Consider the following 17,310-nt stretch of genomic DNA (forward strand, 5'->3'; position numbering starts at 1 on the left):
GGCACAAAAAAAAAACCCACCAAGTTTTCACAATTAAAGACTTTAGAGGTCATCTGGCAGTTATTTCAGAATGAGGGAGAAAAAAAACATCTTGCCACAATCATCTCATGTGAGCAGAAGCATTCCTCTCCTGAGATGTTTAATGGGCTCGATCTTTAGAGTCGCCATCTTTGGGGGGAACAAAACGGGTGCTTGCTGTTGTGTCTTTGCAGGGGTCAGCAATGGCAGAAAAAGAGCCCGTCTAGAAACTCTTGATTCCACATAATTCTCTGCAAACAAACAGTCTTTCTTCCTGGCTCTCAGCAGCTGGATCACGTTGTCCTACGACACCATCAGGCCACGTCTAAGGATAGAGGGAATGAAGACATAAAATAGATGCTATTCTCTTCTGTCCACTAGAGGGAGATAAATCCCTAAACTATGAAAGTAAAACAGTATTTCTACACCTTTTTCAGAGATGGCCGTCTTCCACCCAAACCCATCCAAGCATACAATTGCAGAGCTTGTTTATGAACTGGGGAACAGAAAATGGCCTTCTGCTAATTGTTGCCACCAAGTTGGAAGGGTAAAATTGTCCAAAATGTCTTGGTAAGGTGAATTAGTTAAGATGAAAAAGTCCATAATAACCTCCGAAGTGTTTGCCACAGGGCTGTAATCTATATGTGGCAGTGAGTGGGGCGGCTGCATGACATCATTGCCCATAGTGTAATTTGTAGCCACCCTGTGAGAAAGGCAAAAAGCGAGCGAAACAAATTAAAAGCCAGACAAATATATTTTAAAATACAAAATAAAATACTACGGATAATTTTATCAACAACTCCTTAAAACAGCCCACTACCTATAATATGGGCTTTCTAAACATCAGATCTTTGTCTCCCAAAACATTATTAGTCAATGAGGTCATTAGAGACAACAACCTTAACGTCATCGGTCTTAGCGAAACCTGGCTTAAACCAGACGACTTTTTTGCGATAAATGAGGCATCCCCTCCTAACTATACGAATGCGCATATTGCCCGTCACCTCAAAAGGGGAGGGGGTGTCGCACTAATATACAACGAAAACTTTAACTTTAGTCCTAACTTAAATAATAAATATAAATCGTTTGAGGTGCTTTCTATGAAGTCTGCCACACCTCTGCCTCTGTGCCTGGCCGTTATCTACCGCCCCCCAGGGCCCTATTCGGACTTTATTAGTGAATTCTCAGAGTTTGTTGCTGATCTAGTGATGCACGCCGATAATATAATTATAATGGGGGACTTTAATATCCATATGAATACCCCATTGGACCCACCGTGCGTGGCGCTCCAGACTATAATTGATAGCTGTGGTCTTACACAAATAATAAATGAACCGACGCATCGCAGCGGTAATACGATAGACCTAGTGCTTGTCAGAGGTATCACCGTCTCCAAAGTTATGATACTCCCGTATACTAAAGTAATGTCCGATCATTACCTTATAAAATTCGAAGTTCAGACTCATGTTCGGCAAGCTAATAATAATAATAACTGCTATAGCAGCCGCAACATTAATGCTGCCACAACGACGACTCTTGCGGACCTACTGCCCTCGGTAATGGCACCGTTCCCAAAGTATGTGGGCTCTATTGATAACCTCACTAACAACTTTAACAACGCCCTGCGCGAAACCATTGATAGTATAGCACCGCTGAAGTTAAAAAAGGCTCCAAAAAGGCGTACGCCATGGTTTACTGAAGAAACTAGAGCTCAGAAATTATTATGTAGAAAGCTGGAACGCAAATGGCGCACGACTAAACTTGAGGTGCACCATCAAGCATGGAGTGATAGTTTAATAACTTATAAACGCATGCTTACCTTAGCTAAAACTAATTATTACTCAAATCTCATCCGCATTAATAAAAACGATCCAAAATTTTTGTTTAGTACAGTAGCATCGCTAACCCAACAAGGGACTCCTTCCAGTAGCTCAACCCACTCAGCTGATGACTTTATGCAATTCTTTAGTAAGAAAATTGAAGTCATTAGAAAGGAGATTAAAGACAATGCGTCCCAGCTACAACGGGGTTATAGTAACACAGATACGATTGTATATACGGCGGATACTGCAAATATCCAAAATAGTTTCTCTCGTTTTGATGAAATAACATTAGAAGGATTGTTACAACGTGTAAATGGAATAAAACAAACAACATGTTTACTTGACCCACTTCCTGGGAAACTTATCAAGGAGCTTTTTGTATTATTAGGTCCATCAGTGCTAAATATTATAAACTTATCACTTTCCTCGGGCACTGTTCCCGTTGCATTCAAAAAAAGCGGTTATTCATCCTCTCCTTAAAAGACCTAACCTCGATCCAGACCTCATGGTAAACTACCGACCGGTGTCTCACCTTCCCTTTATTTCGAAAATCCTCGAAAAAATTGTTGCAGAGCAGCTAAATGAGCACTTAGCGTTTAACAATCTATGTGAAACCTTTCAATCCGGTTTCAGGGCAAATCACTCGACTGAGACAGCCCTCGCAAAACTGACTAATGATCTATTGCTAACGATGGACTCTGATGCGTCATCTATGTTGCTGCTCCTCGATCTTAGCGCTGCTTTCGATACCGTCGATCATAATATTTTATTAGAGCGTATCAAAATACGAATTGGTATTTCAGACTCAGCCCTGTCATGGTTTAACTCTTATCTTACTGATAGGATGCAGTGCGTCTCCTATAACAGTGTGACCTCGGACTATGTAAAGGTAACGTGTGGAGTTCCCCAGGGTTCGGTCCTTGGCCCTGTACTCTTCAGCATCTACATGCTGCCGTTAGGTGACGTCATACGCAAATACGGTATTAGCTTTCACTGTTATGCTGATGACACCCAACTTTACATGCCCCTAAAGCTGACCAACACGCCGGACTGTAGTCAGTTGGAAGCGTGTCTTAATGAAATTAAACAATGGATGTCCGCTAACTTTTTGCAACTTAATGCCAAAAAAACGGAAATGCTGATTATCGGTCCTGCTAGACACCGACCTCTATTTAATAATACAACTTTAACATTTGACAACCAAATAATAAAACAAGGTGACTCTGTAAAAAATCTGGGTATTATCTTCGACCCAACTCTCTCCTTTGAGTCACACATTAAAAGCGTTACTAAAACGGCCTTCTTTCATCTCCGTAATATCGCTAAAATTCGCTCCATTTTGTCCACTAAAGACGCCGAGATCATTATCCATGCGTTTGTTACGTCTCGTCTCGATTACTGTAACGTATTATTTTCGGGTCTCCCAATGTCTAGCATTAAAAGATTACAGTTGGTACAAAATGCGGCTGCTAGACTTTTGACAAGAACAAGAAAGTTTGATCATATTACGCCTGTACTGGCTCACCTGCACTGGCTTCCTGTGCACTTAAGATGTGACTTTAAGGTTTTACTACTTACGTATAAAATACTACACGGTCTAGCTCCAGCCTATCTTGCCGATTGTATTGTACCGTATGTCCCGGCAAGAAATCTGCGTTCAAAAGACTCCGGCTTATTAGTGATTCCCAGAGCTCAAAAAAAGTCTGCGGGCTATAGAGCGTTTTCCGTTCGGGCTCCAGTACTCTGGAATGCCCTCCCGGTAACAGTTCGAGATGCTACCTCAGTAGAAGCATTTAAGTCTCATCTTAAAACTCATCTGTATACTCTAGCCTTTAAATAGACCTCCTTTTTAGACCAGTTGATCTGCCGCTTCTTTTCTTTCTCCTATGTCCCCCCCTCCCTTGTGGAGGGGGTCCGGTCCGATGACCATGGATGAAGTACTGACTGTCCAGAGTCGAGACCCAGGATGGACCGCTCGTCGGGACCCAGGATGGACCGCTCGCCTGTATCGGTTGGGACATCTCTACGCTGCTGATCCGCTTGAGATGGTTTCCTGTGGACGGGACTCTCACTGCTGTCTTGGAGCCACTATGGATTGAACTTTCACAGTATCATGTTAGACCCGCTCGACATCCATTGCTTTCGGTCCCCTAGAGGGGGGGGGTTGCCCACATCTGAGGTCCTCTCCAAGGTTTCTCATAGTCAGCATTGTCGCTGGCGTCCCACTGAATGTGAATTCTCCCTGCCCACTGGGTGTGAGTTTTCCTTGCCCTTTTGTGGGTTCTTCCGAGGATGTTGTAGTCGTAATGATTTGTGCAGTCCTTTGAGACATTTGTGATTTGGGGCTATATAAATAAACATTGATTGATGATTGATTGAAATAATTTCTTCCTGTCACTCCTTTCCTTTTTGTGTCTTTTTTTTTTTTTATGTCACAGATAAGACGGAGTGGTTTTAAATGAGGGCGGCACATGCGCACAGCAAATCCTGCAACTTGTTGAGAAAAGCGATAAGTGCTAAATAAGTAGCTGGGATAGGCTCCAGCAAATCCGGTGACTCCGAAAGGGACAAGCGGTCGAAAATGGAAGGATGGAAGTTGGCAATTTTGCTGTTTCTTCTTGTTCTCTGGTAGATTAGGTGGGTGTGAGTAGGAATGGGTAACATTCACATTGAAACCGATACGGTACCAATTACGATACCTTGGAATCGATACTGGTATTCAACGGTACCAATTTTTGTTACTTTTGTGTGTATTATTGAATGTTAATTGTTTTTAATGATACAATATATTATTTAATGCAAAAATTAACAATGAGCTGATTATGATAACTGCTGTCCAATTGTTATAACATTTTTGAGTCTCAACTACAATTGCAAGTCCAAGACGTAAGATGGCAGTAGTGTATAATTTATGATGGGTTGGCTACTCAGTTTAGTCTTTGCTCTGTAGTCTTTTATTACAGTATTGCACTTTTTATGCACCAGCTGCTTGACTGTAACATGCATCTTAGTTGTAGTTTTCATTAACAAATTTGGAGGTGTTGTAATCGCCATGTTAGATCGCTAATGCTAATCAATAGCATGTCAATAGCATGTCAATAGCAAAGCCCATGTATGATAGCATCAAGCTAACACATTTTTGGAAAAGGGGAGCCATAACATACATTGGATTGTTTTTAAGTCAATTACTCTGTTGGCATTGAAGATATCAACATTACCAAGAGGTAGTTTGGCTGATTCCGCTCTCCGTGCTGCTGGAGTGATCGCCAAAGTGCAAGGAGTCACACATAACCCAGGTACAGTTAAATTTTGATTTAACGTGAATCTGTGCCCGACAGGACGGATGTAGTTGGTGCCAAAAAAAAGAACCAGATTTGTTAACCGTCCCTAACTATGCGTTATGTTAATAAACTGAGGTACAGAGTTGTATTCACAATGCGGTCCCGTTATGTGTATAATGAAAGGGTAGCACCAAATCTTTTTGTGGCCGCCTAGAAAAAATCAATGTATTTCTTATACATTGATTTTTTTGGGCGGCATTGAACACTAACCTGCTCCCTGCTGGGCCGAAATATCGTCCACAACTATCGGAGGCTTCGGAAGGCCGTTCTCCCGAAATGCCATGACCTCTCCCTGCTGCTGCTGATCTTCCTCCTTATCCTCTATACTAGGAGGAGTCAACCTGGAATGCGAAGGCGGTTCATTCACCTCCTCAATCTCACCGTTCTCCCTGAGACATGAAGGCGGCGACCAGGAGAAGGAAAACAAAGTATATTTTGGCAGTGGACAAAGGCAGTGTTCAGTGGCCTTAATGTGGACGTGTGTGTACCTCTGCAGAGGTGTGGAAGGGCTGCTGTTGGGGTCAGGTGGGCATCCGTTGCCGTGGCCATGAATGGAGGTAGGCGGTGTTCCTTCAGATGGGCCGGGAGAGGCAGCGGCCACTAATAGTGAGAGGGAAAAAAATTAATATAAATGTATGACACTAATCTGGGCTGTGTTGTAATGTTTGAGTGATACAAAGATTGTGTCACCTGTGCTGTCACTGTTCTTGCTGGGCGTGACTTTCTAGAGACAGAAAAGAAAACAATATATTTAGTGTTCCAAGATGGCGGCGCCCGGACGGGCTGCGACATGGCGGAGCTCTTGCTAAAGATGGAACATTTGGCAGAAATACCGGACAATTCTACAAACTTTATGGCTGGCTCACATCGTGGTCATTCCGTGATCACGTACGACCGCCAGACACTTCTGGATGTGGACATATCGGACCGTTTTGGACTGATAGACGCGTGCATGCTAAACATGCTAACTAGCATGGGAATACGTCGGCGGCTACATCCAGAGGCCCGTGAAGCAGGGGAGTCTAGTAGCAGCGGGGGCCGTCTACGGAGCAGACGCCAGCGGTGTGATCGGAAACGCGGATGTCGAGCGGGGCTAAAAACAAAGCAGAAGGCTAATCCCCACAGAACACCACTTCCCTCCATCCTGAAGACGGATTTAAATGGAAAATGCGAGACTACTGGTCTGGGTAAGGAGTCAGTTAAATTATGACACGTTTTTTCTGCTTTGAGTGTTTCAGAGTTGGACATGTGTTTTACTGAGGTGGCTAACCATGATGCGTGCAGTTTATCAAAGCAACAATCAAACAATCGGAAAATTCCTGTCGTATCAATTCCTAGATATGGTCATAACTATACTAAATGCACTGGGCATAATAAACACAACATTATTAATATTGCGACTACGGATAATTTGATCAAAAACTCCCTAAAACAGCCCACTACCTATAATATAGGTTTTTTAAACATAAGATCATTGTCTCCCAAAACGTTATTAGTTAATGATATTATCAGAGACAACAATCTTAACGTCATCGGTCTCAGCGAAACCTGGTTTAAACCAAATGACTTTTTTGCGCTAAATGAGGCATGTCCTCCTAACTTTACACATGCGCATATAGCCCGTCCGCTTAAAAGGGGTGGGGGGGTCGCACTAATATACAATGAAAACTTTAACCTTAGTCCTAACATAAATAATAAATATAAATCGTTTGAGGTGCTTACTATGAAGTCTGCCACACCGCTGCCTCTACACCTGGCTGTTATCTACCGCCCCCCAGGGCCCTATTCGGACTTTATCAATGAATTCTCAGAGTTCGTTGCTGATCTAGTGACACACGCCGATAATATAATCATAATGGGGGACTTTAATATCCATATGAATACCCCATCGGACCCACCGTGCGTAGCGCTCCAGACTGTAATTGATAGCTGTGGTCTCACACAAATAATAAATGAACCCACGCATCGCAACGGTAATACGATAGACCTAGTGCTTGTCAGGCGTATCACCGTCTCCAAAGTTACGATACTCCCGTATACTAAAGTATTGTCCGATCATTACCTTATAAAATTCGAGGTTCAGACGCATGTTCGTCAAACCAATAATAATAATAACTGCTATAGCAGCCGCAACATTAATACAGCCACAACGACAACTCTTGCTGACCTACTGCCCTCGATAATGGCACCATTCCCAAAGTATGTGGGCTCTATTGATAACCTCACTAACAACTTTAACGACACCCTGCGCGAAACCATTGATAACATAGCACCGCTAAAGTTAAAAAAGGCTCCAAAAAAGCGCACCCCGTGGTTTACAGAAGAAGCTAGAGCTCAGAAATTATTATGTAGAAAGCTGGAACGCAAATGGCGCACGACTAAACTTGAGGTGCACCATCAAGCATTGAGTGATGGTTTAATAACTTATAAACACATGCTTACCTTAGCTAAAGCTAAATATTACTCAAATCTCATCCACCGTAATAAAAATGATCCTAAATTTTTGTTTAGTACGGTAGCATCGCTAACCCAACAAGGGACCCCTTCCAGTAGCTCAACCCACTCAGCTGATGACTTTATGCAATTCTTTAGTAAGAAAATTGAAGTCATTAGTAAGGAGATTAAAGACAATGCGTCCCAGCTACAACGGGGTTCTATTAACACTGACACGATTGTATATACGGCGGATACTGCCCTCCAAAATAGTTTCTCTCGTTTTGAGGAAATAACATTAGAGGAATTGTTACAACGTGTAAATGGAATAAAACAAACAACATGTTTACTTGACCCTCTTCCTGGGAAACTGATCAAGGAGCTCTTTGTATTATTAGGTCCATCAGTGCTAAATATTATAAACTTATCACTTTCCTCGGGCACTGTTCCCCTAGCATTAAAAAAAGCGGTTATTCATCCTCTTCTTAAAAGACCTAACCTCGATCCTGACCTCATGGTAAACTACCGACCGGTGTCTCACCTTCCCTTTATTTAAAAAATCCTCGAAAAAATTGTTGCGGAGCAGTTAAATGAACACTTAGCGTCTAACAATCTATGTCAAACCTTTCAATCCGGTTTCAGGGCAAATCACTCCACGGAGACAGCCCTCGCAAAAATGACTAATGATCTATTGCTAACGATGGATTCTGATGCGTCATCTATGTTGCTGCTCCTCGATCTTAGCGCTGCTTTCGATACTGTCGATCATAATATTTTATTAGAACGTATCAAAACACGAATTGGTATGTCCAACTTAGCCCTGTCTTGGTTTAACTCTTATCTTACTGATAGGATGCAGTGTGTCTCCCATAACAATGTGACCTCGGACTACGTTAAGGTAACGTGTGGAGTTCCCCAGGGTTCGGTCCTTGGCCCTGCACTCTTCAACATCTACATGCTGCCGCTAGGTGACATCATACGCAAATACGGTGTTAGCTTTCACTGTTATGCTGATGACACCCAACTCTACATGCCCCTAAAGCTGACCAACATGCCAGATTGTAGTCAGCTGGAGGCGTGTCTTAATGAAATTAAACAATGGATGTCCGCTAACTTTTTGCAACTCAACGCCAAAAAAACGGAAATGCTGATTATTGGTCCTGCTAGACACCGAACTCTATTTAATAATACAACTCTAACATTTGACAACCAAACAATTAAACAAGGCGACACGGTAAAGAATCTGGGTATTATCTTCGACCCAACTCTCTCCTTTGAGTCACACATTAAAAGCGTTACTAAAACGGCCTTCTTTCATCTCCGCAATATCGCTAAAATTCGCTCCATTCTGTCCACTAAAGACGCTGAGATCATTATCCATGCGTTTGTTACGTCTCGTCTCGATTACTGTAACGTATTATTTTCGGGTCTCCCCATGTCTAGCATTAAAAGATTACAGTTGGTACAAAATGCGGCTGCTAGACTTTTGACAAGAACAAGAAAGTTTGATCACATTACGCCTGTACTGGCTCACCTGCACTGGCTTCCTGTGGACTTAAGATGTGACTTTAAGGTTTTACTACTTACGTATAAAATACTACACGGTCTAGCTCCATCCTATCTTGCCGATTGTATTGTACCATATGTCCCGGCAAGAAATCTGCGTTCAAAGGACTCCGGCTTATTAGTGATTCCCAAAGCCCAAAAAAAGTCTGCGGGCTGTAGAGCTTTTTCATTTCGGGCTCCAGTACTCTGGAATGCCCTCCCGGTAACAGTTCGAGATGCCACCTCAGTAGAAGCATTTAAGTCTCACCTTAAAACTCATTTGTATACTCTAGCCTTTAAATAGACTCCCTTTTTAGACCAGTTGATCTGCCGTTTCTTTTCTTTTTCTTCTATGTCCCACTCTCCTTTGTGGAGGGAGTCCGGTCCGATCCGGTGGCCATGTACTGCTCGCCTGTGTATCGGCTGGGGAAATCTCTGCGCTGCTGATCCGCCTCCGCTTGGGATGGTTTCCTGCTGGCTCCGCTGTGAACGGGACTCTCGCTGCTGTGTTGGATCCGCTTTGGACTGGACTCTCGCGACTGTGTTGGATCCATTATGGATTGAACTTTCACAGTATCATGTTAGACCCGCTCGACATCCATTGCTTTCCTCCTCTCCAAGGTTCTCATAGTCATTATTGTCACCGATGTCCCACTGGGTGTGAGTTTTCCTTGCCCTTATGTGGGCCTACCGAGGATGTCGTAGTGGTTTGTGCAGCCCTTTGAGACACTAATGATTTAGGGCTATATAAGTAAACATTGATTGATTGATTGATAGCGATTGTTACTTATGACAAACATGTTTTGTTACCAAATGGCCCCACTTTTTTAATTAGTGCCACCTACCTGGTTGGCATGGGACAGTGTCACCACATCAAACAAGTCAGAGTGACATATTTACCTTCTCTGTCGTGTCTGACCGTCTCGTCCTCCTCATGATCTCGTCCAGACGCTAGTAATATTAGGGGGAAAAACAGCTGTTAGGGGTGCACGTCAATCAAAATTATATGGTAAACATGTGATGATGAGGCACCTTCTTTCTTTCTAGCCGCTCAGCCTCCTCCTTCTGGAAGTGTTTGTCTCTTTCCTGCCTCAGTTTCTCCGCCTCCTCTTTCTGCCGAGACTCCTCCTCTTCTCTCTGAAGAGTTTGATTAATGTTGCGTTTTTTTAAGTGGGAGGTTTTAGGCCATGTCCACACGGACACAGAGAATTTCAAAAACACATATTTGGGGTTAAAACAATCTCCATCCACACAATTGTGGTTTCAAAACTGTCTATGTCTACACACAATTGCATACACTCGCCGTCATGCATATTTTGTCCAATCAGAGGCCTGAAAAAAGCAGTAATAGGTGACTTGGTGGCATTACACCCCTATTTTTATTTTGATATACTAGACGTACAATGCCATGTATATTATCTTTAAAACCAGCCTGCACGTACACAGGATCCTGGGAACATTATTAAAGTGCGAATGCACGCCTGTGCTGCCGAAACCCAACACTCATAGAATTATTACATGTTCAGCAACATGGTGATGTATTACATGTACAGTGAAGTTGACATTATTTCTAAAATGAGCACGCACTAACAAGCCAAGGAAACCCTTTTGCATGTTTAAGTGCCTATAGCGGACGTGCATGTGCCGCTGCAAAACTCTCATGGACTTATACAGCATTTAATCATGGTTATAATCATACAGTACATGTGCAATTAAGTGTCTTTAACATCAGTACACACTACAAGGAGGACGCTAAATCGTGTTTTTTTAGTTGCATGGTCACTTTTTGCACTCGAGTACGGTCGCGCCCAGCTTCATCTACAAAAATGGAAGCAAGACACGCAAGTTAACTTCATGATTTGTCGTTAAAGAAGGACTAAAAACATACGATTATTTCGCACCTTTCTTATGACACATAGCAAAAAGTATTTTCTTGTCAAAGTTGTCCCATCAGGTGGAAGTTCCACAGCGATCCTATCCAAAACAGCTGACTGTCAATAGCGCTGGCGGGAGTGTCATTTTGGTGTGTCTTTTTTATTCATGTTGAGTGAAAAGAGCAGCATGTTTACGTTCAAAGTACAATAAGTCCTCTTAAAGTGTGTTTAAAGGCAGCTAGGCAGCGTTGTTGAGCTTGGAAATGACAGCGCACAAAGTCTCTGTTTGTGCCGTGTACATGCATATGCTAAGCAGAGAGTTTTTGATCTTTACACATTGGCCAGCGTTTGCAAAAGTCTGTGTTTTTTAAAGACAAAAGTATGCGTCTGCGTGTGGACAAGAAGCCTAAACGCAGAGATAAGTATGCGTTTATTAAGTAACTGTGTTTGTGTGGACATGGCCTTATTCCCCCTACCTGTTTCTGGGCTCTGTCTGCCTCCTCTCTCTCTTTCTGCAGTCTCTCTTCCTCCATCTTTCTGTCCTCCTCTTCTTTCATTCTTCTCTCCGCGGCTTGGCGCTGGGCCTCCTCCTCCCTTTTCAATCGCTCCTCAGCTTTACGACGAGCAATCTCCTCACTGGCTAGCCTGAAGACACACACACACTTTGCAGTCAAGTTCACTTAGAAGCACACACCGTCAGGATTATCACAAGATAAAAGTAAGGGCCAGTCCCAATACATGCCCGCTCTACTTTATAGCCCGATCCTTAAATTTTGTGCATCCCCATGAGGGTAGTGGGCGTAATGAGTTCATGACTTAAGCTCTTCACAGTGAGGGACTTCAGATTTGCCAGAATGCTTTACGTTATCATTTGCATAATTAACCAAACAACAATGGCCACCCCGGGATAGTGAGAGGACTCGGAGAAGAACAATCACAAAAATACAGTGTGAATAATTTTGCATGGAATGAAAAAAAAGGGTTGTAATAATAGCAGTGTCTGTATATTTGAACAGTTTAACGTAAGATAATGCAATATGTGACCACAACAAATGCTGGTTATGATGAGTCGGCTAGGTAACATTGCCTTGTCCTGTTAACCTTACTTGTTAGCTCTAATATTTCCTGCAAATTTGTCGGATATTTCACCTTAGTATGATAATAAGCAGCAAGTAAGGTTATCCATGTTACTTTGTACTGACCGATAGAAACAATAGCAAGCCCGCGTTGTCTGCTTCGACACCCTGACTGATTACTCCTACGATGTGCCTTTTCAAAAGTTTTGATGTTAGATAACACATCCATGATCGTTGAGGTTTAACACACTTTCAAGTGTAGTTTGATTCTGCGTAAAGGATTTAACATCCATCCATCCATCCATTTCCTACCGCTTGTCCCATTTGGGGTCGCTGGAGCCTATCTCAGCTACAATCGGGCGGAAGGCAGTGTACACCCTGCACAAGTTGCCACCTCATCAAAGGGCCAACACAGATAGACAGACCATTCACACACTAGGGACCATTTAGTGTTGCCAATCAACCTATCCCCAGGTGCATGTCTTTGGAGGTGGGAGGAAGCCGGAGGGAACCCACGCAGTCACGGGGAGAAAATGCAAACTCCACACAGAAAGATCCTGAGCCCAGGATTGAACCCATGCACTAACCCCTCTTCCACTGTGCTGTCCCGGGATTTAACATATTACATGTTAGTTTGTAACGTTAGCCAGCTAGCCATGTTAGCAAACGTTAGGCTAAAATACCATGTTTTCCAGACCATAGGGCGCACCGGATTATAAGGCGCACTGCAGATGAGCGGGTCTAGTCAGGTCTATTTTCAAACAAAAGGCGCACCGGATTATACGGCGTATTAAAGGGGTCTTTTTTTTTTTCTACGTCGATAACACTATCTTGTGGTCTACGTAACATGTAATGGTGGTTCTTTGGTTAACATGTTACATAGATTATGTTTTACAGATCATCTTCAAGCCGCTTTCTGAGAGTCTCTTCAGGATGCGCCATTTTGTGGGCGGTCAAATTTATGTGGCTCACCTTCGGCAGCGTCTTTTCTGCGTCATCTTTGTTGTAGCATGCAAGGACGGGAGTGGAAGAAGTGTCAAAAGATGGAGCGAACTGTTTTAATGACATTCAGACTTTACTTCAATCAATAACGGAGCAGCATCTCCTCATCCGTGGCTCACTAGTGCAATAACAAGGCCGGAAATGTGTCTCGGGAAAAACTGTCCGACTGGAACTCTCTAAAAAAGTTCCTTGGGTGAATAATGTAAATTCACTACACCGCTATGTTTTAGCGCTTTCATGGCGAGTTTACTGACAGATATAAGTTCAAACTTTACACTACTTTATATTACAAATATATATATAGATAGATAGTACTTTATTGATTCCTTCAGGAGAGTTCCTTCAGGAAAATTAAAAGTGAAATGGCAAAAGCGGAGGATGAATGCCCCATAACAAGAAGATAGAGAACAAGAAGAAGCTTAACGACTACACTGTTGGCACGGACTACAGAGGCGAACACGTGCAAATTTTCAGGACTTATGCAGATCCCAAATACAGATCAGCAAATACCAGAAGGTAAGACAAGTTGCTTTTGCATAATATTGCAAAACAAAATGCCAGATAATATGTCTTACCTTATACACACACCATAATAATACTCATATAATGAAGCAGAGTACAATACATCAAGCGGTGCAGCTTCATAGCTTAACAAAGTTGTACTAATTTTCAATGCGATATATACAATTTTGGTGTTGTCTACACATATCTCTTATGTGTGACTGCCATAATATTGCAGTTTACACGTATATCTTATGTGTGACTGTCATCTACTGTTCACACTTATCATTTCACCATGTACCAAATAAAATAGCTTTGAGGTCGTTAAGCACAACCCAAATTGATCCTTACATTACGCGCACTGGGTTATAAGTTAGTTTTGAGAAAATGAAAGGATTTTAAGTGCGCCTTATAGTCCGAAAAATACGGTATTGACAAAAAGGTTGCGAGGGTGAAAACACTTAACTTTTCATACCTGCAAAAAATTCACAAGAGACAACAGTCGTCGATGGCGGCTTCTTCCCCGTACCGTTCTTTGTTTATTCATCAACCAAAGCATGATGAATTATAAAAAAAACAAAAACTATCTCAACCGTAGTTATTTTGGGACGTATGTGCAAATGTAACTACGTAGTCGCTTACGTGCCTGAACATAAACTATGCAGTGACGTAACAAGTGGTGTCCCAATTCTTAGGGAAGATCACAAAGTCCTACCCCTTGTTGCTTAATTTCCAGGGTGCAATGGTGGTGGGTGAGGGCTTGTGGTTGTGAGTAGGGTGAGGATTGGTATTCAGCCTTAGTAGAAATGTACCTTGCTTGTTCCTCCTGCTGCGTCCGCTCCTCTTCATCCCTTTCTCTTTGCTCGCGAACCAGCCGCCGGTTCTCTGCCAAGATGCGGCTCGCCTCCTCCCGATCTGTGGTCCCAGCAGAAGTTTTCTGGGGGGAGGGACTGCTTATGCGTTCTAGAATTAATCATAAATGAAAATGAGATCACCTTCAGTGTAAATGAGACCACAAAAACTCACCGCTGGTTGTTGTTGTTGTTGACTGCTCTTTGCTGCTCTTGTTGTGGCCCAGCGGCTGAGGAGGACTGAGGACCTGCTCGTCCTTCGCTTCTGGAGATTTGGTGGGCGTAGAAGGGCGATAAATGTCCGAAATCACCCTGACAGGGCGGAAATTTCCAGGGTCCTCCGCCCCCGGAGACTTAAGCATCTTGGGAGTTGGAGGGCGTACTGTGGCTTTAAGAGGTGGCCTAGTAATCGTTAAAAACACTTTTATTTTCAAATAACCTCGAAAGAAAACAATAAAATTCCATGTGTATGTTTTTTCTACCTGCCGGGAGACGATGCTGAGCTGTTCCTTTTGGTTGGAGGAGATGAGCGCATTTTGAGAGGTAAAGTGAGAGCAGGACCAAGAGGCAAAGACAAGTTGCTCCATGACTTCCTGACAGAGTCGCGACTCTTCTGCGGCGGCTGCATAAGACATTTAAAACAAAGACATTATGATACTATTTAATGCCCTTTATTGTGGAAAAGTTATATTTTCACGAGATTTTAATAGTATAATGTGTCCTTAAAGCTTATTTATGTGCACCAAACGTACAAACAAATGTATCAGTTTTCTTAATTGATGATGGCTTGCTCCACTTTTGGGACACGTTCAAATGATAGCTTTTGAAGTTGTGGCTTTTCATGACGTCACAAAGGAAAATCCTCCTTTTTCATGGACATGATGCCACTACTGACCTGCTGTGTAAACAACCCACCACTTCATGAAGGACAGATTTGTTAAAAATCAAGCTTCTCTAAACATACTGCCTGGAGCTCTGCAAAATATCTGTCAGTCAGCTACAGACAAGGGAGCTGTAAGTTTGATTATTATCAGCAAACAGGCTAACCGAGCATAATGTTGCTGTTGAAATGTGAGTGTAATGTTGGTGAAGTAGCTTGCATAACTACACAAGCGTTGTATACTGTACACGGCATCTATTATATTCAGTGTTGACAGATAGATTTTTTTGTGGACATATTCCATAAATATTGATGTTAGAGATTTATTTTTTTGTGAAGAAATGTTTAGAATTAAGTTCATGAATCCAGAAGGATCTCTATTACAATCCCCAAAGAAGGCACTTTAAGTTGATGATTACTTCTATGTGTAGAAATCTTTATTTATAATTGAATCACTTGTTTATTTTTCAACACGTTTTTAGTTATTTTTATATCTTTTTATCCAAATAGTTCAAGAAAGACCACTACAAATGAGCAATATTTTGCACTTTTATAAAATTCAATAAATCAGAAACTGATGACATAGTGCTGTATTTTACTTCTTTATCTCTTTTTTTCAACCAAAAATGCTTTGGTCTGATTAGGGGGTACTTGAATTAAAAAAATTTTCACAGGGGATACGTCACTGAAAAAAGGTTGAGAACCACTGGGTTAGAGTGTCCGCCGTGAGATCGGTAGGTCGTGAGTTCAAACCAAGTCATACCAAAGACTATTAAAATGGGACCCATTACCTCCCTGCTTGGCACTCAGCATCAAGGGTTGGAATTGGGGGTTAAATTACCAACATGATTCCTGAGCGCGGCCACTGCTCCGCTCACCTCCCAGTGGGTGGAACAAGGGGATGGGTCAAATGCAGAGAGTAATTTCACCACACCTAGTGTGTGTGTGACTATCAGTGGTACTTTAACTTTATGTCAGTTTTTTTTTATTTTGAAAGCACCCCCAGCGACCCGGAGAGGGACAAGCGGTAGAAAGTGAATGGATGGATGGCTGGGAAAAAAATGGCATTAAATAAGCTATCATCCATATAGTTAACGTGAAAGGGATGAGGTACTAGTGTAAATATCAGGCCTCAATATACATACGATTATTGATCAAATTAATTTTAATTCATTGTTCCAATTTTTGTTGTCAGATTCCAAACCTTATGGTGTAGTGTCATGGGGACAAAAAATCCCCACTGACTACCATTATAACAACTTTACAATTTTAACTGTACACTCCTTACGCAATACAATCAAGAATTTTCTAATTTCAAGGTTTCATTTTAAATAAACTTTATCATATTTACTGTTTGAAATTAGACGGGACAATGTTTGACAAGATTGTGGCTCCCGGTGGGAGACAGGTGGTACATATGACATGATGACGTAACAGTTGATGGCACTTTAGAAATGTAATGAAAAGCAAAACAAATGATTAAGACCGCAAACAATGTTTCTTTTGCCGCATTTTTTTGTAGCGGGCAGCCTGGCAATCGAAGTAATGTGTATGTGTGAACATGTATGTGCATATACACTGTAAACTTTTCGTCCTTTAGTTACTCCAAGGCAAGAAAATTAAATATTACCCAAAGGGTTGAATACTTAAGTAATTATTTCAATGAATACTTTTTCCCTTTTGAGTAAAACGTTGGCTTCTCTCCCCACCACTGGTTACAGTGTATTAGTGTTGTCCCGATACCAATATTTTGGTACCTGTTCCAAAATGTATTTTGATACTTTTGGGTTCTTTTCGATACTTTTCTAGAGTGGACCGCAAAAAAATTCATAATCAGCTTTATTTTAACTAAAAATGTTATGGTACATTATGTTTAATATATGTTTCTTATTGCAAGTTTGTCCTTAAAATAGTGAACATACAAGACAACTTGTCTTTTTCTAGTACGTAAGCAAACAAAGGCTCC

At 42.0% G+C, this 17,310-nt stretch overlaps 1 protein-coding gene across 1 annotated transcript in view; it reads right to left on the reverse strand.

Annotated features, from left to right (window-relative positions):
* Positions 1-24: 24 nt before the first annotated feature.
* Positions 25-17,310, reverse strand: part of LOC133552995 (ensconsin-like) — a 45,980-nt gene continuing 28,694 nt past the window's right edge. Inside the window, 10 exon segments of the mRNA XM_061900702.1 lie at positions 25-343; positions 5,393-5,571; positions 5,671-5,782; positions 5,873-5,906; positions 10,061-10,111; positions 10,193-10,297; positions 11,511-11,679; positions 14,426-14,576; positions 14,640-14,866; positions 14,947-15,086. Coding sequence (XP_061756686.1) covers positions 333-343; positions 5,393-5,571; positions 5,671-5,782; positions 5,873-5,906; positions 10,061-10,111; positions 10,193-10,297; positions 11,511-11,679; positions 14,426-14,576; positions 14,640-14,866; positions 14,947-15,086 — 1,179 coding nt within the window. The 3' untranslated portion in view covers positions 25-332.

The sequence above is a fragment of the Nerophis ophidion genome, linkage group LG05 (assembly GCF_033978795.1).
Source record: "Nerophis ophidion isolate RoL-2023_Sa linkage group LG05, RoL_Noph_v1.0, whole genome shotgun sequence".
In the NCBI taxonomy this organism is placed as follows: Eukaryota; Metazoa; Chordata; class Actinopteri; order Syngnathiformes; family Syngnathidae; genus Nerophis; species Nerophis ophidion.